The sequence below is a fragment of the Peromyscus leucopus genome, chromosome 8a, assembly GCF_004664715.2.
Source record: "Peromyscus leucopus breed LL Stock chromosome 8a, UCI_PerLeu_2.1, whole genome shotgun sequence".
NCBI lineage: Eukaryota > Metazoa > Chordata > Mammalia > Rodentia > Cricetidae > Peromyscus > Peromyscus leucopus.
In genome coordinates, this window is record NC_051085.1 from 26,740,497 (window position 1) to 26,764,143 (window position 23,647).

A 23,647-nucleotide genomic window follows, 5' to 3' on the forward strand; every position below is an offset into this window, starting at 1 on the left:
AACTCCTTAGGATTTATGTGGATATTTTCCTAATACATAATCTCAGACTTAGAGGAAATAAAAATATAGTAATCAGATGTGGCAACTGAGCTCCTGGAATTTAAGCAGCTTCAAAAAAATGTAGTTATTAGTTTGATGGCCCCTTTCTACAATGTATAATATCATGTTACCTTGATAAATGTGTGTATCTTGGTTCACTGAAAATGAGTAATCAAAAGAATTTTACCTGTGACTGGCAGAAATCTGAGGACGTTCTTCTTTAGGACTTAAGTCGTTCTGAGAGGTTGTATGTGGTTGTGTGATCATGGACTCTGCTCTCTGTTTCTAGCATCTCTGAAATCTCTATGGAAGTAGCTGAACCAGGACATGTAACCACAGTAAGCCCACCAGCACACTTGATAGAAAGATGTGACTGCCCTCCGGGATATTCGGGATTGTCCTGTGAGGTAAGCCAGCAGCTACTAAACTTGCTTAAGCTTAGCTCCCTTCCAGAGGCAAATGGGAGTCCTTCCCAGACTGTCTTTGCACTTGACTTCCAAGTGTACTCTTAGCCTATTTATTTTATCTTTTATGCACAGTATGAGACACAGAGGCAACATGATAATGTTATTGTTACCCTGTAAAGAATCACAGCTGAAGGGAAAGATCCGATAAAAAATTAAGAGATTTGTAACAATATGTCACAGTCAGGGGATGAGAGTGTTTCAAAAGGCTGGTCTGTTATAACTCATCTATCTTCTTGGCACCATTTCTGAGCAGTTAGAGGCATTTAAACTACAGTGATTATAAGATATGATTATATCTGTTTTGAGAGTGTTTTTATATAGAACAGACAAAATTTATGCACTAAATAGCAGGCTGTTCCATTGAACATAGTCTTCTCAAAAGGACATAATTTCTTCCAACGATGCTATTATCATTCAGTCATTACAATTTTAAAACCATTTCCTTTTTTTTCATTGATAAGATATTCCTTTGAATACCTTCTGGCAGCCTAATCAATTTCTATAAATATTAACTCGTAAAAGAAATACTACAATATCAGAATGTTGGGAAAGATAAGAAACTGAGCTGAATTTGAACCTAAAACCTTATCATGTTTTAGGGCTGAGACTTTGCACAGGCTTTTAAACTTCTTTAAACTGGACACGATAAACACTCAAGTCAATGAGTAACTAATGGTACCACATCTGATCTTCCACATCTGGCCTTCTGTAGAGCCTAGTTTAATGCCTGGCCTTAAAGACTTCTGGGACCTGCTGGATCCCAAATTCTGTCTCATTAGTCACAATAGTTAGTGCCCTTTGCATGGTGGCTGGATATCATTGGTGTCTCCTCCTCCTACCACTTAGGAATCTGATGAAGGGTCTATGAGCTGTGAACCTAACACATATATCATTGGTTTGTAGTCAGTGTTACTTGCTAGAGTTGAGGCTATGACACATGTAATTAAAGGCCCATGTATTGATATTTTTAATACACATAGTTTAGTCTGCTTACTTTGTAAATGGGATCATGGAAGTTTTGTTGAAAATGGCATGCACGATTCCAGGTCAAAGTTAAAATACAAGTTGAAAATACTGACTATGGACTGGTGAGATGCCTTTGCAGGCAAAGGCCCTTGCTGCCAAGCCTCATAACCTGACTTCTTTCAGTTCCCAGGACCCATGTGGTGAAAGGAAAGAACAGACTGCCTCAGGTTGCCCTCTGACCTCCATGCATTCATAGTGGTATGCACATACCAAAGCACATACAGACAAATTGATGAATAAATAAATAAATGTAGTTAAAATATCAAATATATAGCCGGGCGTTGGTGGCGCACGCCTTTAATCCCAGCACTTGGGAGGCAGAGGCAGGCGGATCTCTGTGAGTTCGAGGCCAGCCTGGGCTACCAAGTGAGCTCCAGGAAAGGCGCAAAGCTACACAGAGAAACCCTGTCTCGAAAAACCAAAAAAAAAAAAAAAAAAATATCAAATATATGTTTCCTAAAGATGGACTAGCATATGTGAAGAACTATAGAAATCTGATGTTGTGACTCGTACCTCACTCCACCAGTTCAGGCACTTTTGCTGGTTTATGGCTGATCTGCAGGTTTTTACAGAGAGTCACCACAAGGTTTCATATAAGAGAAAATTCATGGAAGAAAAACCCTATTGTAAGGTCAGTGCTGTTCAGCTTAGCCACCGCTGTATGGTTCCACACTTTTCAAAGAACAACTTCATAGGGTGACTGAAATAAATGCCTTGAAGCAGCTCCATCACCTGCTCCAAAGGTGCTATTCATTGTGATATGGATATGCCACTTTGATATTATAAATAATAAAATAACCGATCTCATTATTAAGTAACTGTTCCCTTGCACATCTATTTTTACACACTACAAGCTATTACACTTATCCATATACCCCTTCCAAACATATACAGTATATGGCTGGAAAAAGAGACAATGTGCACACACAAAATGGGCTAACATTTAGTGAGCATGAAAAATAAGAGCATACAGGACAGAGAGAACCTGAGACTTTTCTAAAGAGATGGAATTCTATTTCATTGTGTGACTGCATTGCTGGAAAACTGGGTGACCTTGACCAACTCCCTTAACTGCCACAGACCTCATTATTATTATATATAGTTATCTAAGGTATAAGGTGGGAGCTCTGGAAGTTCTGACTCAGTAATGTAATTTTCCAATAGAAAATATTCAGAGTCAAGCTTGACCTTCAGGTTTCTTGAGAAGAAAAATGTTATGTCTTCATTTCTCTCCATTTATTTAATATGATTCTCTTTACTTTTCCACAAAAAAAAGGATTGGAAGATCACAAAGTTATTTCAGTACAATCTACATACCTCCACATACTTCATGTTTGGTGATTCATATTGTGATTTAGAGGCTTTAAAAATGAGTAAAACACACTTTAACATTGATTTTTATCATCTGTCATTATCTGAAAATATGAGTCAGCACAAAATAAGCCAAAGAAATCAAATTTCTATTGTTCTTTACATATGCTATTTCATTCTTAACTACATTTGCTTACTTTTTCATTAATTTGTCAATATGTGCTTTGCTATGTGCACTAAGGAAAACCTAGAATGTGTTCACACACGCTTGTGTACCCACAGCTTTATCTGTGTCCTATAAGCCCCACTCAGGCTCCTATTTATAGGCACTGTTCACAGTGAGGATTTAGTGGAGAGATTATGGAGATAAAAGCTTATCTCTCATAATAAGACACCTGACATGTTCTCCACATCCCGTTGCCTCTAATCCATTATACATCTTATTTATAATTCATTTTGATTCTAAAGTGTAATTACCCAGGCATAAAATCTAATCGTCAAAGCAAGAGCTAAGGATGGTTTTGAAATAATCCACTGCATTCCAGTAACATATGCTTTGGGTTACGAATACACAAAACGATTCCTCTACATCTTCACCAACTGTGTTGAATTCGACAGATATTTACATTGATGAGCTATTCATTTCCTAATTTTAGACAAAAGGAGATTGCATGAAGACAGAGTCAAGTATTACCATTTAAAATATAGCCAGTTATAAAGATATTACACTTTTGCCTAATACCTGGAGTGGTGGGACACTATTGCTCTGTCCATCTCAATTTCCTGCCCTTCAAATACCTAATTATTGTGGTTTATGATTGAAAATGGGAGCTAGATTTATTTTAGAAGTCAAATGAAAGGTTCTGTCTCTGCATTATACTTGTTTACAGAACCACCTTAATTAGCCTTTTTTCCAGATGAACTCAGGATAAGATTATAACCTAAACCTAAATTCAGCTGAGGTTCCATGTAGACACCATTTTTATGACTTTTCAGCATTGGGTATATGATACTCTGCAATGTCATCACAGAGATCAGAAGTTTGATCATGATGTCTAGTTGATATTTTGATAGTTCTGGTCTCTGAACCCTTCTTTCCAGGCCTTATTTTAGTGAAGTTTCTGGATCAGAGATGAATGGACAGCTGTTTGATTGTATCAATCAGGACCTATCAGTTTGGGCAAAGTAAATTTTAAGTCCCCAATGAATACTTATTAGAAAAATCATAAAACCCAAAATTCATAATGTGGAAAGACTTGGCCCCTTCCACATGCAAGCCTCGTTTGTGACTTTGGTACCATGGCATGTGAGAGAGACCCCAAGACTATTTTCATGCAGCCAAGTCCTCCTTACTGATGGGAACATATGTGAGAACTGTGTCACTAGGGAATTCCATCCCTATGCAAACATCATGGCAAACACAGCAAGATGACTGTTCTGATCCCGCTCAAAGTAAACTGTGAGGCCATTATTGTGGATGTGGCATGTAGCTGACTGAAGGGTTGTTTTGTGACACATGGTTGTACCTCCAAACATTAAGGGACATGTTGTGGATAGATGATATGTGTTGGCATGTTTTTTCCTTGAGAAACTTAGAGCAATCTTGGCTGCCTTTATTTTTAATTTATTCTTAGCAACTACATCTAAATCTTACCTAGGACAGGGCACTTACGTTAATTTTATGGAAAGCATTAAATGCATGGATTAAATGATCCTCACAACACCCCTATACAAAAATAAAATTTAATTTGTTTCATACTCACTCTATCCTGTACAATCTCAAACACATTTCATGGCATCTTTATACCATCACCACAGTATTATTTGTGATCTCCATATTGCCAGTGGGAAAACCAAGGCCCACGCAGGTAAAAAAAAAAAAAAAAAAAAAAAAAAACTTGCCCACCATTACACAGCTGTGCAGTAGCAAAGCTGTGATTTGAACTGAGATAAACTTTTTTCCAAAAATGTAAATTAACTGATATTCAAATATTATGGTATAAAAGATCCATGTGTTGCAGGCCAGGAAACCGAGGCCCGCAGTACTCAAAAGTACTGTGAGCAACAAAATGTAGAAAGTGTCAGAAGAAAAAACTCAAGTCATGTTTGCCTGGGTGCAATGCCCATGCAGAGATAGGGGTAGAATATCTCCACTGGCACCTACACTTGGCTACTTCCATTATTTCAGAGGAGAGGACTGTGTGTAGCACTTGGCTGCTGCCATTGTCTCGGAGAAGAGAGGACTGTGTTGAGCACTTGGCTATTTCCATTGTCTCAGAGGAGAGAGGACTGTGTTGAGCACTTGGCTGCTGCCATTGTCTCGGGGAAGAGAGGACTGTGTTGAGCACCTGGCTAGTGCCATTGTCTCAGAGGAGAGAGGACTGTGTTGAGCACTTGGCTATTTCCATTGTCTCAGAGGAGAGAGGACTGTGTTGAGCACTTGGCTATTTCCATTGTCTCAGAGGAGAGAGGACTGTGTTGAGCACTTGGCTATTTCCATTATTTCAGAGGAGAGGACTGTGTTGAGCACTTGTCTATTTCCATTGTCTCAGAGGACGGAGAACTGTGTTGAGCACCTGGCTAGTGCCATTGTCTCAGAGGAGGGAGGACTGTGTTGAGCACTCTGAGACATGTTGGCTCACTGCTCTTCTTTAACTCTCCTGGCTCTCTCTACTGCTCCATATTTTTGGACAAATTTGATTCTAATGTTTTGGAGAGATGTCATATTATGAAAGGAAAGATGAGAAGAGAACAGAAGAAAATTGAGCTTTGTCTAATTTCAGGACATGGGAAGAGAATTTTTGGAAGTTTGAACTACAGGAGGGAAAAAGATCTAACAAAATGAAGTTTGAAGATTATTTGCTTTTCTTAACTTCTTCATCAGGTTCCAAATTTTTTTAAAAAAGAAAATTTAAAAGTAGCTCTTTTTCTGTCCTAATTGAAGCTTTTTTATGCTGTTGAATTTTGCCCTTTTTTTCAGTGAGGGTAGAAAAACTAAATATTTTAAAGACATCTTCAGTTTTTTGCTTTGTTTTGTTTTGCTTTGTTTTTATTTATTTTTTTTGCTTGTTTTTTTTTAATAGAAAGAATAAATACAAAGGGATCCAGGAACAGAGGAGATTGAAAAGAAATAAATACGACATGTTGTTTTAAACACTCTTTAGTGCTCCAATTCTTACATTGAAAAACAGTATCTTTTTCGTTGTTAGGACACACAGCCCACCAGAACACAATATTAAACTGTTAAGAAGAAACCTGAGATTTCAACTCAGTAAACACAGCTGCTGATTTGTGGGATGAGGGAGCCATGTCACAAAGATAATAACTGGCCCACAGTCTTCACAGAGACTAGCTTTGAAACCACAGATCCCATATTTATTGGGGCACAGTCCCAAGGAACCCACATAGGCTTTTCAAACACCCTTTGCAAACAGAGGGTGATGGGTGCGCTTGAGACCTTCAGCCACGCCCACTACTCACACCTTCCCAGCAGTTTTAACACAGCTCTCTGCCCTTCTTTTTACCAACTCCACCATAATCTCCAGGGGAGGAACCAAGCATCACAAGGTTTCAAAATTCCCCAGAAAGCTAAAAATCAAAAGGAAAGGCCTAAAACTTCCTTCACAGAACTCAGTGTGGAACGTGGGCGGTGGACACTGCTGGCAACTTATTGCCAGCCGAAGAAAGACCTATAGCAATAAGCAACATCTGATGGACTACAATACCACCCCAGGATTATCAGTATATTTCAGCATGAGACACTGAACTTATTTCCCTTAATGAAGTGTCATTTTATTGACTTTGTTCTTTTAAGTCTTGTTTGTTTGCTTGTTTTTGGGGGGATATAAAATAGACCTTAGAAATTCCTCCCAATATTCATAGTTTTCATGCTATACACTTTATACAACCATACAAACAGATCTTGAGCAAATAAACCAACGAAAGAAGAATATTTAGAAAATATTTAAGTGTGAGATCCATGTAAATAAAATGCAAGTTTATTCAAGTCAACATAGTAACAATTTACACCGTTGGTCTACACCGTGCACCATTTTGGGGTAGGACCATTTTGGGGTAGGAAGGAGAGGTGTATGTGTGTGTATGCAGTGTGTGTAGATTTCTTTGTGCATGTTCTCATATGTGTGAGTGCATTTGAGTGTAGAGGTATAGGGTTGATGGGTCTTCCTTGATTACACTACATCTTACAAAACTGAAGCAGGGTTTCTCACTGGCTCAAAGCTCACAGCATTGTCTGGGTTTACAAGTGGATGCCACAACCACCATGTTTACATGAGTTCAACCAATCCAAGCTTCTGCCTTCATACGTAAGCAATTAGCAATTTTCCCACTAAGACACCTCTCCAGTCCCTGGGCCACCATCCCAGCCCTGCTCTCATACTTAAGCAATTAGTACTTTTCCCACTAAGACACCTCTCTAAGCCCTGGGCCACCATCCCAGCCCCCTGTACACCACCTCCCAGCCATGTGCCCTCTTCCCATGCCCCTGTGTGACATCTCCATAGTCTCTGTGTACCACCTCCCAGCACCTATGTGCCACCACAGTCCTGGAGTTGTCTTTGAGTTATGCTTAAGTGAATTCTTCAGCTGTAATGTCTAGACTTTTTCTGTAACAATGATGAAAATTAACCTCAATTGTCAATAACACGATTACATTTGGGATATATATATATATATATATATATATATATATATATATATATATATCTTTGTATGCACCATGAGATCAAAAAGAGGCAATTTTTTGTAGTTTGTTTGTTTGTTTGTTTGTTGACTACTAGGCTCAGTCTTCCTTTAGTTTGCTCAAAGTTGGAAAGGTGTTAAACCTCATTAGAATTTCTTATAGGCTAATAAAAGCCAAGAGACTCTTAATTAAGTGCTTAATTGAGGTACACATTCAACAAATCAAAATAAACACCAGGAGAGTACTGAGTATTGATTTTTTTCTCTTTCTGTGGGACTTCTGTATATTTCATCCTGGGCTGCTTAGGCCAGATCAAAAGCATGTACAAGCATTAGGAAGTTCTTGGTAAAACATGTTTGCCCTACTTAGCGAGCTGTCATTCTCTCATCAGCAAGAGCGAGGTTTTTAAGGGAAGAAAGAAAATCCTACTTAACCAAGGTGGTAAAACAGGCTCTCTACAATCCTCAGAGGCATCTGAGAACTACCACCTACTCCTTAATCAAAAATCAAATGCTGTCTGATGAGCAAGACCATTGAGCCTGGAATACAAGGCACTCTCATCTTATGCCAAGGCCGTTTTATTCAGAAATCCAGTGATGGTTTTGATATATTTATATAACAAAACCTTCATGAAGATGAAACTCTTGATTTTGCATATGTCAGCATCACCAGCATTTTTCTTTTGGTTTTGGGTTTTTATTGCAAAATGAAAAAATACAGATCAGGAGAAAATAAATTTTATGAATGGCCTAATGGTCTCAAGACACATAAAGATTTTGTTATTTTGAATTTTTTCTTTTTATAATCTTTAAATCATATTGATATAAATAATGCACCTATGAGATTTTTTATTTTACTTGGATGAGTATCTTTGGACATTTGCCAACTACCCATCAAGCACAGAGAAGTCTATTTTTGCTGTTGAGGAGGGTGGAGTTGCCTTGTTAGTCCATATGACAATGTTAGTTAAAAATAAACCTCTCAAGGAACAGACACCTCCAGGCCTTCTCAGGCTAAAGGCAGTAGATGCAAATGAAAGCTTTACCTCTGATAAAATTTGATTACAGGGGGTGTGCCTGCATCTCAGAACAGAAGGACCTAGCAGAAATATATAAGTGATGCTCCCCAAATTCACATACATACATGGAGGGGCATGGACCAAGGTCATCTTTAAAACCACTGGAGACCTTCAGTACTGATGAAGCAGGAGTGCCACTGTGGCCATTCTAACTGCTTTCCTTTTATTCTAGACGTGTGCACCAGGATTTTACCGGTTGCGTTCTGAGCCAGGTGGCCGGAGTCCTGGACCAACCCTAGGAACCTGTGTTTCCTGTCAGTGTAATGGACACAGCAGCCAGTGTGATCCTGAGACGTCAGTATGCCAGGTAGGCACCTGCAACGTCATGGACAAGAGCTGGGCACTCATGTCTCTTCCAACTTTGCAGGTCCTCCATGTAGAGGCTGAATCATCTGCAGGGAGTATGACTGTTGTGTGCTTGAAATAGAACATGCCAGGGAAAAGTATGGTTACCATGTTTGTCATTTTAAGATGTAATGAAAAATAATGATGGGGAAAACTCAGTTCCTCTCCAAAGAAAAAAAAAGAATAATAGCAGCTTAGAGCACAGGGGAATGCACTGGTCAAAAAGTATGTCATGTGTCAGTTTCTGATTATAAGCAAGAGTAGTTTTTTATGGGATATGGAAATTTTACCAAAATGTTTACAAAATTAGGATGGTAGAGAGCTTGTGGCACATTTGAGGTCTTGACTTGGATTTCCAGGGCTGCAAATAAAAGAGAAAGGAGTGAAGGGACTGAGGAGTGAGGGAAGGGATGAAAAAGGAGGGAGGGGAGGAAGGAGGGGAGGTCAAAAAGAAAGGAAACATTACAAAAAGTATGTTTCCTCAAATTTAGCCTAAGACAAAATGTTAATATTTTAAATATTTCCCACTAATTTTATCTATGTTTAAAAACAAAATATGCAGTACTATTAGTGTTTTATATTCTGCCTTTTGCACATGCCTATCATGAACATCTTTAAATACATTGATTTTATATCCTATAACTTACCTATTTCTCATATAATTGACGCTATTCTCAGTGTTGCATTTTCCTGTTGATGCCCAGAACCCAGAGCCACCATTTGCTTTTGGAGTCCACCAGGACTCCTCTGTCTTTTGTCCTTATTATTTCAGGTTCCTCTGTCACTGCAGAATCCCTAAAGTTGAATCGCTCCAAAGCGCTAAACATCTATTTGTCCCGTCTTCTCCTTCTAGTCCTGAGCCATGTAGAATTCATGGCTACACATTTAAAAAAAATCCCATGTAGAATTCCCCTCTTCTCCTAATTTTCTCTTCAGGTTGCTCACAGAATCCTGACTGTCCCCTTACAAGCTGCCAGTCTTGTGGCCTTCCTAAGCAGTCTTTTTTTATTTTCATGTTCTCCATGCCTCTAACCCTGAAGACAGGGTGGGTGGGTGTCCCTTTCCCTCACGGCCAGTCTCACACCCTGCTCCCTTTCTCCTCTGTAGTACCACTCAGCTTTGAGTTATTCCCAAGTCTGTCTTTGCACTGTCTCTACTTGTCAAGCCAACCACCAGCCCTCTAGTTAGCCCCATCACTACCTAATGGTTTTTCCTTGTGTCATTTCCATCCTCCATCAAAACTGCTAATGTAATTCTTCTTGATTTTAATGTCCATTAAATCAGTCCTCCATTCTGCCCCCTCTCAATCTCTTCTACCTTTGCAGTCTCCATTTTGAACGTCTGCTTCTCTGGTTACTATCTGTTTCTCTCCTGCTCAGTCCTTAATATTTCAACATTTTAATCTCATCATTGAGCCTTACACCTTCTCTCATGTTTAAAAGCAGCTGACTTCACGTCCTTTCATGTCATTCTTCAGCCTCCATCTACCTTGGTTTTCTTTCTCTTTCTCTTTATTTTTCCAGACAAGGTAGATGTCTCATTGCCATGGGACTTGCCAAGTAAGCTAAGATGGCAGGCCAGAGAATCCTGCCCCCACAGTGCTGGGATTACAAGCACAGAACACCATGCCTGGCCTCTTATATGTGTCCTGGGGATCAACTCAGATCCTCATGCTTGTGTGCTGAGCTTTATTCTGACTGGGACATTTCCCCAGTCCCTGGTGTTGCTTCTTATGAAACCAGCAACAATCAGAGAGAGAGAGAGAGAGAGAGAGAGAGAGAGAGAGAGAGAGAGAGAGAGCCATAGCTTACCTGAGCTCAGTGATCCCTTAATCCCTTTCTGTCTATGTTACTTCTTACTCTCACACTTTTCCTTACATTGGAAGAATTGATCTTTCTGGAAAAGACCAACTCTTAGGGTAGAGATGTAACTCATGGTAGAGCACCTGCGTAGCACACATGTGGCCTTGTGTTCAATCTGTAGAGAATGGGGAAGGAGACACCAGGTCTTCTTTGTGCGTTCCTGATCTCACCTCTTTCTCCCATTCAAGAACACCACCCTGTTGACCTCCTATCCCATCTACATCATTGTTTAAAATGGAACAAAACATCCTTTTGGGCTCTGCTTCCCTCTAGCAACCACTCCTTCCATCATCAAAGAATGTTCTATGTCCTCTCCACAGTTTTTCTCATTCTATTAGGACTCCAGTTACTAAAATCAGGCTTTTAGTTTGGGGGCTGTGGTAGAGCCAATGACTCACTTAGCCTCAGGATTCTCCTTTCTCGATCTGTAATCAGAGTTGGCCACCATGAATCTCCCCATTCTTTTTGGAAGTCTGAGTTTGGTGCATTCCCCAGCCATGACACTGAGGATTTCCAAACCCTCTGGCTCCTCCCCCTCAGCCCTCTTTACTTTTCTCCTCATTATCCTGGTATCAATACATGGTATTACTGGGATTCGATGCTATTTGCTTCCCTAATTACACTTGTTCCCATGGTGATCATATACAGGACCATGAGTCTCAGTATCTATGTATGCTGTGATCCCACAGTATTTACATGATTCTTACCATTTAACTTTAAATCTCTAATCATTCTAAAAGTTTTTGTGGCGTCGGAAAGTAATGTTTTTTTTTTCTTCAAAGATATTATAGTAAAGACACATTTTATTGATTAATATTTTCTTTTCCTCATGGCTCATGGTTTCTTAATATTTGCACAATTAGTTTTCCATAATAAAATCTGCTTAGGTCTTTGTTCTGCTTGTCTTTTTGTTTTTACCATAATGCATTGCTTCCCTTCATTTTAGAATGTGTCCCTCTAGTTTTCTTAACTAGATGTCCATATATTTGTTCTGCTATCATTTTTCTTCACTCTTTTGATTCATTTTCCAAAATGTGTTACTGCAAGTTTGATTGAAATTGCATCAAACTTCTTTATCAGGATTTGCTATATTTATACAGTTCAGTTACATTTCCTCTACCTGGGAAGGTTACTGTCTTCTCTCTTCAAACATTTTATATCTTAGAGTAACCTATTATAAAATAAATGTTATATATTTTATATATTAAAATTGAATATATCATAGTTTAATTTCAGTGGTAAATATTGTAGTTTTGTGTTAGAAGTTCATTCACTAGTCTTTAATGTAAATTTTTTTTAACATGCTTCATAACATGTTTGAAATCCAACCATTTTTAATTGCAACCTATAAATTTTTGATTATTCATATTTATTTTATCATTACAAATTTTTGTTTTCAAGTACTTATAATTGTGTTGCTTCTTGTCATAAACTATATCTGTAATAATTATTTTATAAATTTTTTATGCTTTTTTTATTTTACAATACTATTCAGTTCTACATAAAAACCACAGATTCCCTTGTTCTCCCCCTTCCTGCCCCCCTCCCCTTCCCCCCAGCCCACCCCCATTCCCACCACCTCCAGATCAAGGCCACCCCCAAGGACTGAGATCGGCCTGATAGACTCAGTCCAGGCAGGTCCAGTCCCCTCCTCCCAGACTGAGCCAAGCGTCCCTGTATTTTATAAATTTTATAGATTAGGAATTACACAAAATTTTAAGCAGGCACATAAGCAACAGCTTGCCTAACTCCTGATTTCAATATTAGTGTCTCATTCTTCTATCATAAAGCTTGGTGGTAGAGGTTCATTTAAGAAAATCATTCCTTGTCGTATAAAGGAACACCTTTCTATTCCTGTATTCTTGGAGATTCTTTCAATCAGGCAAAGATATTAAAATATCGCATATACTTAATTGTGGAGGATGAAATGATAGTAAAGACAAATTCAAGAAGTGATCATGTATGGTTTCACCCACTAAAAGATGAGTAAGTACCGTGAGCAAATTAATAACTAACATTAACTATCCTTGAATTCCTGAAATAATTAGTGTTTGCTTTTGGTGTCATAGTCTTACTTTCTGCTTGTCTGTAAATTTCAACAGATAATTTGGGGGAAAGACACAACTCACAAGTTAAATGTACTGTTCTTATGTGGTTTTAAAAGATTACATTTGATCATATAATTGATTCAGAAGCACCCATAAATGAGAATTTAATTTTCCTTTTATTAGAACAGAGGCTGGTGTCTTCATGCTGTTTTTCTTTGTTCAGTTGGGTATTACAGATAGTTTTCTGCCTGAAGAATCCTCGGTGAAAGTCTATTTTCTAAGAAATCCCTAGATGAAGTAAGAAACAAATAAATACTTCCATCAAGCACACACAGTTATACAAATTGTTATGCCTAGAATTTTTATATTGTCCTTAGGGGAACTGGCAACTTTTGAATTTAGACAACTTTATTTATCTTAGAAACGGGCCTATGAGGCAAACAGGAAACAAGTATGATAACCTCATAGTTCAAGTGAGAAAGGAGAAGCATACTGATGTCTCCTCTGCTGGGCTCCATCTTAATGTTCTGTCTCTTATACATTGCAATGTCCCTAGCTTCGCTGGTGTGGAAATCCTCAGCACCATTATCTTGACTCAAATCCCAGCTTCACCTCTTACTGACTGGATGAGCACAGTCAGTTTCTTCAGCTTTGGTGGTGTCCGAGGTTCCACATTTATCAAACAATAACAATAATAGCAGTGCCTCCTCAGATAATTTTTTATACAGTTTCAATAATATGCTGGTAATAATACAGGCCACTGTACATATGTTTTCCTATTTATTCTTATAATACATTAATGAGATAGGCAGTATCATTTCTTTTCTTATAATTGATGAACTGATATGAAGGAATAATTTGCTTAATTGAAAAACAGTGAGGATGCTATCTATTATTCAAATGTCGGGTTGCTTAAATAAACATCCACTTCATGATATTCCCACAAACAAAAGTAAAACTGAAAGCTCCATGTTCACAGCCAATAGAGTAATGGTGTGCATAAGTTGCTGCAAAAGATGGACCACAGTAAGCTCCAGAGACATCACTGATGGCATGATGCAGTCTCTGTAGCACAGGTTCAAAGTGTTTACAAGTGATATGGATAAGATCTTTCAAACATTACATTACATAAAACTGAAATGATTCCTAATGTTTTAGATGATAGAAAATATGCTAACAGGTGACCTTATGACCCACAATTGACAATATGAAATTAACAGAAAAAATTAATTCAGTTCACCTGTCCATTTGCTCTTGTGGCTTTTGTTACTAAGTATTTCCAATGTGCCTGCCTTGTGGTTGGTGCTAGGATATAAAGATGAGGATGATAGCAGCATATAGTATTAATTCATGTGATGCAGATGTGCTGATTGGATTGTAGATTTACTGGGTGCCCATACAGGGCATTGCTGTATGTACATGCTCCAGAAATCAAGGCCAGAAAGACACCTAATGTGTTTGCAAATCTCAGCAACACACTTAAAATCCCCCATGTTTTTAAAGAAACTCAGTATCTAGGATTGTTAAAGGCTTAGCTTCTAACAAAAGATTTAGGAAGTAATGGTGTTCTTAGATATTCGAGCATCTTCCCTGGGAAAAGGGAATTAGAGTTAATCATCCCAGCTTCAGAAGGCAAAGCTCAGATTGCTGCCACAGGACAAGAATGAAGCAAATGTTCAGATGGCATAAGGAAAATTCTATTGCTGACAGTCGTGTAAGGTGGAGAGACCTGTTTTATGAAGTCTGTGCATTTTGTGATACCTGAAGGAAAGCTTAGAAAGTATTCTTATAGTGTAAGATTATGTTCAGTTACTTCTCACCTTAAGTCTGAAACACTACAAGATTGGGTTATACTCATTGGCTGTTACAGAAGACACATGGAGCACCCATAACCCAATAAATAAAGCAAGCATGTAGATTTCATATATTCTAATATACTATGGAAGAAACACTAATGTGTGACCTCTCTGAATGTATTTAAACTTATTAGCTATTCCTAGTATATACATTTCCCTAAGGGAAAATGCCTACGTAAGAGAAAATATTATGCACACTGTTTCAAAACATTGACTAGTCATATGAAAGAACTATGTGTCCAAGTTTCTAAAATAGTGATATGATCTATATGCTTTGCTTACAGAACTAGCCAGGATATTTTATTCACTTAACCAAGTATAGCATGCCAGTGTATCTATGAAAGATCGACAATTCAGAGAAGGTTAAAATATGCTTGTTTTCTTTGTAAACAATGTAAAATTACAGAGTGAGGAAAAATAAAACCACATTTTGGGCCTCTATATTTTTAGTAATGATCATTACATTTAAGCAACTGAGTTCAGTTGTTACTGGTATATCTAGGTTACATAAAAACACAATTATTTTGTTGCAAAAGCCGAAATGCTGAAGACTGTAATTGAAGAATTTGTCTTTGGGGCATTTTTATTTTTGTAATTATAAAATGCGATCTTAATACCTTCCCCCCCAAAACACATTTCTTCAATGGCTTGTTAGATGATTTGAGACCAAAATACATATAATAATTTTATTTTGGAATCATTCTCTCTCAGAGTGCTGCCATGAAATACAAAAAGGCTTTGCCTGCTAAAATATGTAGATTATTCTGGATGGTCAAGTAAAGGAGGATTATGGCACTTGAATCAGCATCATAATGCAGCAAATCATTTGTCCTGCTGACCAATTTTTTCTGTATTTATTAGATGTGGTACCTGTCCTTCATATTAACAATCTTGACCCATCTTATCCATGTTACCTTGAGCATGAGCTCTTTCATTCAGTCATTTAGAATAGTTGTTGCATGCTGGTGATGTTTCATTTGCCGTGTTAAGTTACAAGAAGCTATTAAGCCATACTTAGGACACCAAGGAATGATGAGGAGAGAAAAAGACATTTGACATAAGAGCTGACGTGATCTATCCAGATAAGAAGATGAAATGCTATTAACTGAACAAAGGATTTACAAATGAAAGTCCTAGAGGTAAAGGAAAGGAGCCATAAACGGGGGCTTCCAGGTGCTCTCCCGTGGCTAGTTCCATGTACATAGGCAGCCCGTGCTGGAGGTGAGGCTGGAGAGGGAAGTGTGTATCTTCATATACCTTACTACTGAATTATGCTTCTCAGCATCACTCGTTAGCATACAAAGGAATAAGCCATTGCTCTGATTACTCTAAAGCCTGTCTTAGAAAACAAAGCTCTTAGAAATCCAGCTCTGAAATTTTCCCCTCTCGACTCTCAAGACCCAATGCCATATCTTTTAACAAACAATATTCATGGTTGCATTTTTGTTGCTCTGTTTTCTAATTGTCAGCTTTTTTTTAATTCATAAAGTGGATATGTATCCACCAAGGTAGGGTATTATTTGATACTTTTCTTTCCTCATTTGAGTGTCTTATGGATGCCTCCTCCTATATCCATACTGATTGCTCTTTGTGAAATGAAATGATTCTACTTTATGAGAATTTCTAATCCCAAAACTGTATCTTACTCTACAACTCTTCTTGTTTCTTTATGAAAATGCCTTCAAACATATCAGTGGAATACCTTTCATTATTCAAGCATGAAAAGGAACTATTGACCAATGGTTACAGTGTTGGATTGAATCTTCTATAGGGATAAAGAACCACCAACATTTTGCAGGAAATAAATTAATGACATTCATGATCTAATAACAAGGCTGACTATTTTTGTGTGCATCCTCTCTTAATACATCTATGCTTTCCACCTTGGTTTAACTATGGACACTCCCCACCCCCAAAAAAAAGACATGCACCAGGGCCTTCGTCTTTTAAAAAGCACTTTCCCCAGCTCCTCATAGAGCTAAAATTTGAGAGATTCTTGAATTGCTATTTGCTCCTTTTGAGTAAAGTAAAAATGTACACAGAAATTGATTTAGGTAGAACAGAAATTCTTACTGATAATCTAGCTACCACACATGGCATCAGCTTCTTAAATGAAAAGTATCTTTAAAAATACTTGAATCTAGAACTGATCATTGTAAACGTTCTCCCCACCCTGACCCATGTGTACACATTGCTGGGGAACTGCGTGATATAGCACATTGTAATTCCTTGTACATTAAAAGCAACTCTTCCTCTGTTTTCTTTTACAGAACTGTCAGCATCACACTACTGGTGATTTCTGTGAGCGATGTGCCCTTGGCTACTATGGAATTGTCAGGGGAATGCCAAATGACTGTCAACCATGTGCTTGTCCTCTGATTTCTCCCAGCAACAAGTAAGATTGATACATATAACCATATTTTCCCATTAGTAATCCCATCTGCCTGGCGCATAGACTGTTTATGAACTGCCAATTTTTCCAAGTAGACAAAAAAATCTCAAGCCACGTTTTTTTTTTAAATAAGATAAAAACCAAATTCAGTATGTGCATATTCTATGACTCATTTTTCTTTTAAAACCCTCTTTCAAGTAAATAATGCTTATTAATAAAAATGTAAGCATCAATATTGACATTGCATTTGTATCTAAAACAAGTGATATATGTGCAGACACATGGTTTCATAAATGCACGGGTCTAGTGTAACCTTACACTTCGGCTGTGATCAGCTTTGAGGGATTGTCTGAGTGCATACCAAATCACATTTGTGGCTGTTTCCTTTCATTTTGTATGTTAGATTCAATACTGGGAAATAATTACCAATGAAGCAATTGAAATATAGCACAATGAAATCTGGGTAACTTACTATTAAGCTCTTTTTAAAAAGTCAGTATCAGCTAGGAGCACAGACCCCTTTCTGTCCAGATGGTTTGAGCTGGGTACCATGGAAACACCACCACAAGGGGAAAGTGGTGGTGAAGTATCTTATTTTCATGCTGTCTGATCCTTCTGCCTTGGTTTATATCTATTGTTGTGAACCCCTTGATGTTTTTATTTACCTTCTTGCTAAGACGAGTTTATTTTCTGTTAGGTGATTTGTATACTTCAGTCTATACATGAGGAAATCATTTTCCTCTAGGAATTTGTTTTTTAAAAGAAGGTTTGACAGTTTGCCTAGCCCTGAAACTCTGGATACCTTGAGTATAAAAGAACCACAAAGCCATGCAGACCAAATGAACTTCCACTGGTACACACTTCTCCTGTTTCTTCATTTTTTGCTCTGTATGCATTCTGAAAACAGTTATGTACAAATTACCCACCTCTCATCTGCAAGAGTATAATTCTTTCCAGGGTATCAAACATAAATTGTTAGGTATGGTGGATATTGATGAAGATAAAATATATGATCTCATTGTTCAAGTAGAAAATGATAGGTGTATGAAATGGAATATTATTTTTCATTTCCCTTTCTGAGCTCTCCCTCTGGTGCCCATGCTTAAAGAAAAGAATGCCATTTATTTCATTGTTTATTAAAATGTGAACCCTTTGGATTAAAAAAATCAATAGTAATTCCCTGTTGGTTATACTATAATAGCAGAAGCTACATAGAGTGTAAAATAGAACCTTGTCATTTCTTGGAGAAGTTTTATATATATATATATATATATATATATATATATATATATATATATATATAAAATATTTGCATTAAAAGCAGTGGTCAAAGAATTCAAAGTCACAAATACCATTCTTAACTGTAAAAGAGTCAAGAACATGTCAAAAGAAGAGTAGGTTAAGGATTTATATAGGTTTGGGCAGTAAGAAATTATATGCACAAATGCTTAGAAAACAAAATGCAAAACATGCTTAAGAGCTAGTAGGCAACAGAGTTTGGAGTATCGGCTATAAACAGGGTTCTGCAGTGGCTGACAAAGATGACCAGAAGAATGGAGGCCATATCAGAGGAACCTTTGAGTGCCAATCCATGAAATTACTATTTAACTTCCTATGTTACTTTAAAGCACACAAGCTTTCTGTAGCAGGAATCGTAAAAGTTCTTATTAATAAAATCAAACCCGAGCCGAGTTATTGGGGTCCATGCTGGTAGATCAGAGAGACAGGACAAGCCACAGCTATCTCACCTTGCCAGTTCCTCAGCTGGTCCTGTTTCCTTAGACTGGAAGCTTCTGAGTCCTCATCCGGAATGGGTCTCAGCTGAATTACTGCTCAAAAGCCTGAATGCTTAACCAGCCACATGCTTAACCAGCCAAATGCCTCTAGTTTCTGGTCCTCATACCTTATATATCTTTCTACCACCACTCCCTAGGATTAAAGGCTGGCTTTCTGGGATTAAAGGTGTGTGTCACCATGCTTGGCTATTTCTAATGTGGCCTTGAACTCACAGAGATCCAGAGGGATTTCTATCTCTGGAATGCTAGGATTAAAGGTGTGAGTGCCACCATTTTCTAGCCTTTGTATCTAGTGGCTGTCTGTTCTCTGACCCCAGATAAATTTATTAGAGTACACAATATTTTGGGGAACACAATACCCCCACAGCTTTCTTTCTTTTTAAAAAATTAATATGAACAGAGCTACATTTTTGCAAGCCTGATGTGCTAGAAACAAATGCAATGAATGGAGCTGGTGAAAAGGAAAAATGAAGACTCCAATTAAAAGGCGATTGCACTAACCCAGGCAAGAGATAATGAGAGCTGGAAGCCAGGTAACAATCACCAGAGATCAACACAGGGATGAGTGTGAGGAATTTGTTACACACAGCACTCCACAACTGGTGACTAATTAGGTGTGAGCGGGGAGAGTCCAGGCAGGAGTTGAGGGCTGATGCTTTTAGCCAGCTTGCCCCCCAAAATGGTGGAGCCATGAACTCACACAGGGAAATCAGGAGAGAACTGCTGCTGAAGATAGGTAATTTATGGTTTAAATGGGTTCAATTGATGTGAACTGTCTGTCTGAATAGAAATATGCAAATAGCCACACGGAATGGAAATCTGAAAATTGCAGGAGCAGATGAAGGAAGGAATATGTTAATACATGAATTAAAGTCAGATTGGATTTCCCAGGTGGATGGTCCTTAAGGGAAGCACATGGGAAGAAGGCAAAGTGGGACTTTTTTAAGGGATAGAAATCTCCATCACTAGAAAATGGAAAACAAATGCAGGAGAAACCCGACAGACCAGAACCTCAGGAAACATTGTCACTTACACCAAGGGAAAGATGGGCAATAGTTAGCAGGCATTGTTCTCTCAAAGGATACTGAGCAAATATAGCAGCTTTTTTTTACTGGGAGGGTCACTGCTGAAAGCTGACAATAGCAGAAGTAGACTTTAAATAGAAGGAGTTTTAGGAAATTGCATAGATACAATACCAGCTTGGTTGGTTAGCAGAATCAATAAAGCATCTTATTTGTATTTTAATGCATGATTTTATTTGTGTTATTTCAGTATAAATTTTATGCCAAGGAACCTTAAAGACTCAAAACATCATAGTTGCAGCTCCAAAGGCATTCGGACGTTATCAACCACAACTATAAGTAGTCCTTTTGAAATATCATAACCAGTGTTCAAGAGCCTACATGTAGACACTCAAATGTATATGCGTGTATCCCACCACTTATTCAATTTTCTTATCGTACATTTTTAGAGAACTCTTAGTCAAAAAGGCTGAGCTAATTTCATGACCCACTAATCTCACCAGCTGTAGCTTGAAATGTATTAGCCTAATTAACAAAAAGATCTATGGACAGTAAGAAGGGTTAAGAGGCAAAGTAGAAAAACTAGTCAGGGCAAAGAGAGGCACTTTTTCCCCCCAGTGTGTGAAAATAGATTCTGCGCTACAGATGGGAGAGGTGAAATGTTTTATTTTAGTAACTGTAGTTTATGTAGTCCATGAGAAAAAAAAAAGGTAAGGAAGACTCAGTGATTACCAACTCACTGCCACACCGTCGGCTTCTTTCCCTCATATCAAATCAAATACTACAAACCTGCAACAGTGTGACTCAGCAACCCCACTTACTCACCGCTGGGTATTCTACTGTGCACACCCAAGGAAAGGGCAGATTTTGAAGGTAGCATCAGAAACCTATGTCAGCCTGTCTTTGCAAGCTGTGGTCCACAGCACTTTTCCAAGTGATGTTCATCTTGCAGCGGCATGCTCATTTCCAAACATGCTTAGAAATCTTTGTTCTCACTGAGACCTGAGGTCATCCATACACAATTCAGTCCAGTTCTAAGAATCCTGTTCTGTCAGTGTCATTTTTCTAATGTAGCATGGCTTAGCACTTTTTCATGCCACTAATGCATTTTACATCATGTCTTGACTTCAACCAGATGCTCTTCCAGATACTGAAATTTTACTAAATAGTAAGTAATCCATTCTAATATCCTGAATAAAAGAGAAAACATGTGTCCTGTCCTACATTTGTGTATGGATCACAGATAATTGTGCATTCCATGAAGATAACCGTATTTTATGTATTCCTTTGGCCAACAAATATCTAGCAAGGGCCCAATTCACTTCCATCTGAGAATACCTTCTCATGCTGGGAACATACAAGCAACAAGGATAATCCCATTTCTTGCTCTCTCAGAACTTGTATTTTTCATAAGTAAGACAGTGAACAAAGAGACATGTGATGTGATATATGGATTGAGACAGTGCTTCCAGGAAAAAGCAAGTAGCTACCAAGGATGGGTTTGCATCATTTTCAGCAAGGGTCAATGACCTCCACAAACAGATGTGGCTGCTGGTGCAGTGACGTGAATGAAGTGGCAGGATGAATCATTGGAACAGCTGCAAGATTAGCCCAGCTGAGGAGAAACCGTGTATTGACTCTTCCAAAAGTCTCTTAACCAGCAGAGGCCGGGTTAATGTGGCTGGAGTGGAGTGAATGCAGAAGACGGTGGAGAGGGGATGCTCGCAATTTCATGAAGGTCACTGGTGACACAATATAGGGCAATGTGATGAAGCCACTGAGAGCAGCTCTGGTGACATTTATACATCAAACAACAGTTTGATGGAGTGCAGAAGAAGTGGACAACATTGACGCTATGCATTTAGCAGAGGAGATGGAAGCATAGCCATTGACCAAACTGAGGAAAACCAAGTGCATTTTTCAGAGGAGAAGAACATCAGCGTTAGATGTTAGAGTCCATGCTGTATGTAAAGCCCTCCGGAGGAGGGAAGTGGCTTAGAGGAGAAATCTGAATCTGAACTGGAACCCAGGCGAAGAACACAACATAGGTGTGGTAAAGAAGCAGCTTGTGATCAGAGATCAAAACCAGAGGAAGTGGTTCCCAGGAGGCCAGTCAGCACTGTAGTCCACAGAGGGTCTCGCACAGAATGAACCCTGTAAATTTCACAAGCTGTGGGGTGGCATGTCTGAGACTAGGGGAATAGAAAAAAAGATGGTCATGAAGAGAGGCACACAAGGGTTTCCAAGTGATCCTGAAGACGAGATGAGAGTCAGGGCTAGAGAGACGGGAATGGGAACTGCGAGGAGAAAGACTGAACACTAACTTCAGGGAGATGTAATTCTTACCTGCTCCTTCCAAAGCCCTTCGATATGCTTGAAGGAAAACTCAAAAATCCATACAAAAATCACCATTCAACAGTTTGTGTCAGCTCGTCCAGGACTGCTACATTCTCATACAGTATTTTAATATATTTATTTATTGAGGACTTTATTATTTTACAGAAATAGACTGTAATTTCATTGTATTGGCAGTCTAGAATTGTATTTAAAATGATGTCTGGAATCTGTCTCCTAGGCCTATGTGAGGTTATGTGTGCATGCCCCCCACACATGTTTTCACCATCAAGTTTTAAGCTAAAGAACTGAACACTTGACAGATGTGCCAGTTATGAGTTTAGGGGTTCCAAGCTGGAATTGTATTCTGGGAAGAAAAAAAAAACAACTGGTTGGATAACAAGGCTGTTGTGAGTAGTAGATTCATTTGTTTGCACATTTCAAGTTAAAATTTAACATTCATTCGTGAACCATGGATTTATATAGATTTTATGCATGCAGAGCTATAATAAGTTACCACACTAACGATGCCCATGCCAAAGAATATGGTCATAGTATGTGCTTCCTATTGCTTCTTGGCATGGACAGATTTGGAAGACCCCAAATAATGACATGGAATATCTGAAGCATCACCACTTGACAGCCAGGAAGTTTCCTCTCCCTGAGTTTCTAATGCTCCATGAAGTCTTATCCAGTGGGAATGAAGCACTGGTTTGAGAAAAGCTTGCCACAATCCTAAACTGTATGATAATTTAGTTTAGTTTTCAAGTGTCATCAAGCACCCACCGCCCACCACAGCCAGGTATTGGGTGATCCTCGAACTATGGTCTGGCTGTGGTATATGCATGTGATAGGAAGTTAGTTACATGGAAGTTATTTCATAGTCCATAAAACAGTGAACAAATTTCATTCATTTTCATATAGAAATCTTTGTCTCCTTGCCACACACTAAATCAAATTACTTTGCATCATTTGTTAGAATGTTGACATCTAGATATGTTGGGAAAGGTGCTGTTGTATTCTGGATGAAACATCTATTCACACTCCACATGTTGAACTGCCGGTGGGGGAAAAAATTATATAGGTTCTTTGTCTCCTCTTTTTTTGTTGTTTGGTTTTCAACCTGAAAGGCATGGAGTAATACCTGGTCTTCTATAAGACACATACACACAAATTCCCATCAAAATTGTCTTTATGATAACGTTGCTGAATATTTAATATTTACATAGGTTTCACAGAATTATTAAAAATTTCAAAATGCTGATATTTTAATGTGGTACCTTATTAATTCACCAAGAATGAACCAATTTTGTTATCTATAATTAGTAGTATTTAATTTTCTTTGCCGTAAGAGCTATGTCAATATTTA

At 38.3% G+C, this 23,647-nt stretch overlaps 1 protein-coding gene across 8 annotated transcripts in view; it reads left to right on the forward strand.

The window, feature by feature from the left end:
- Positions 1-23,647, forward strand: part of Lama2 (laminin subunit alpha 2) — a 573,571-nt gene that overhangs the window by 385,175 nt on the left and 164,749 nt on the right. For all 8 annotated transcript variants that reach the window (XM_028877376.1, XM_028877370.2, XM_028877371.2 and 5 more), the window contains 3 exons: positions 329-446; positions 8,796-8,930; positions 17,005-17,129. In XM_028877376.1, coding sequence (XP_028733209.1) covers positions 329-446; positions 8,796-8,930; positions 17,005-17,129 — 378 coding nt within the window. The remainder of the gene's footprint in view (positions 1-328; positions 447-8,795; positions 8,931-17,004; positions 17,130-23,647) is intronic.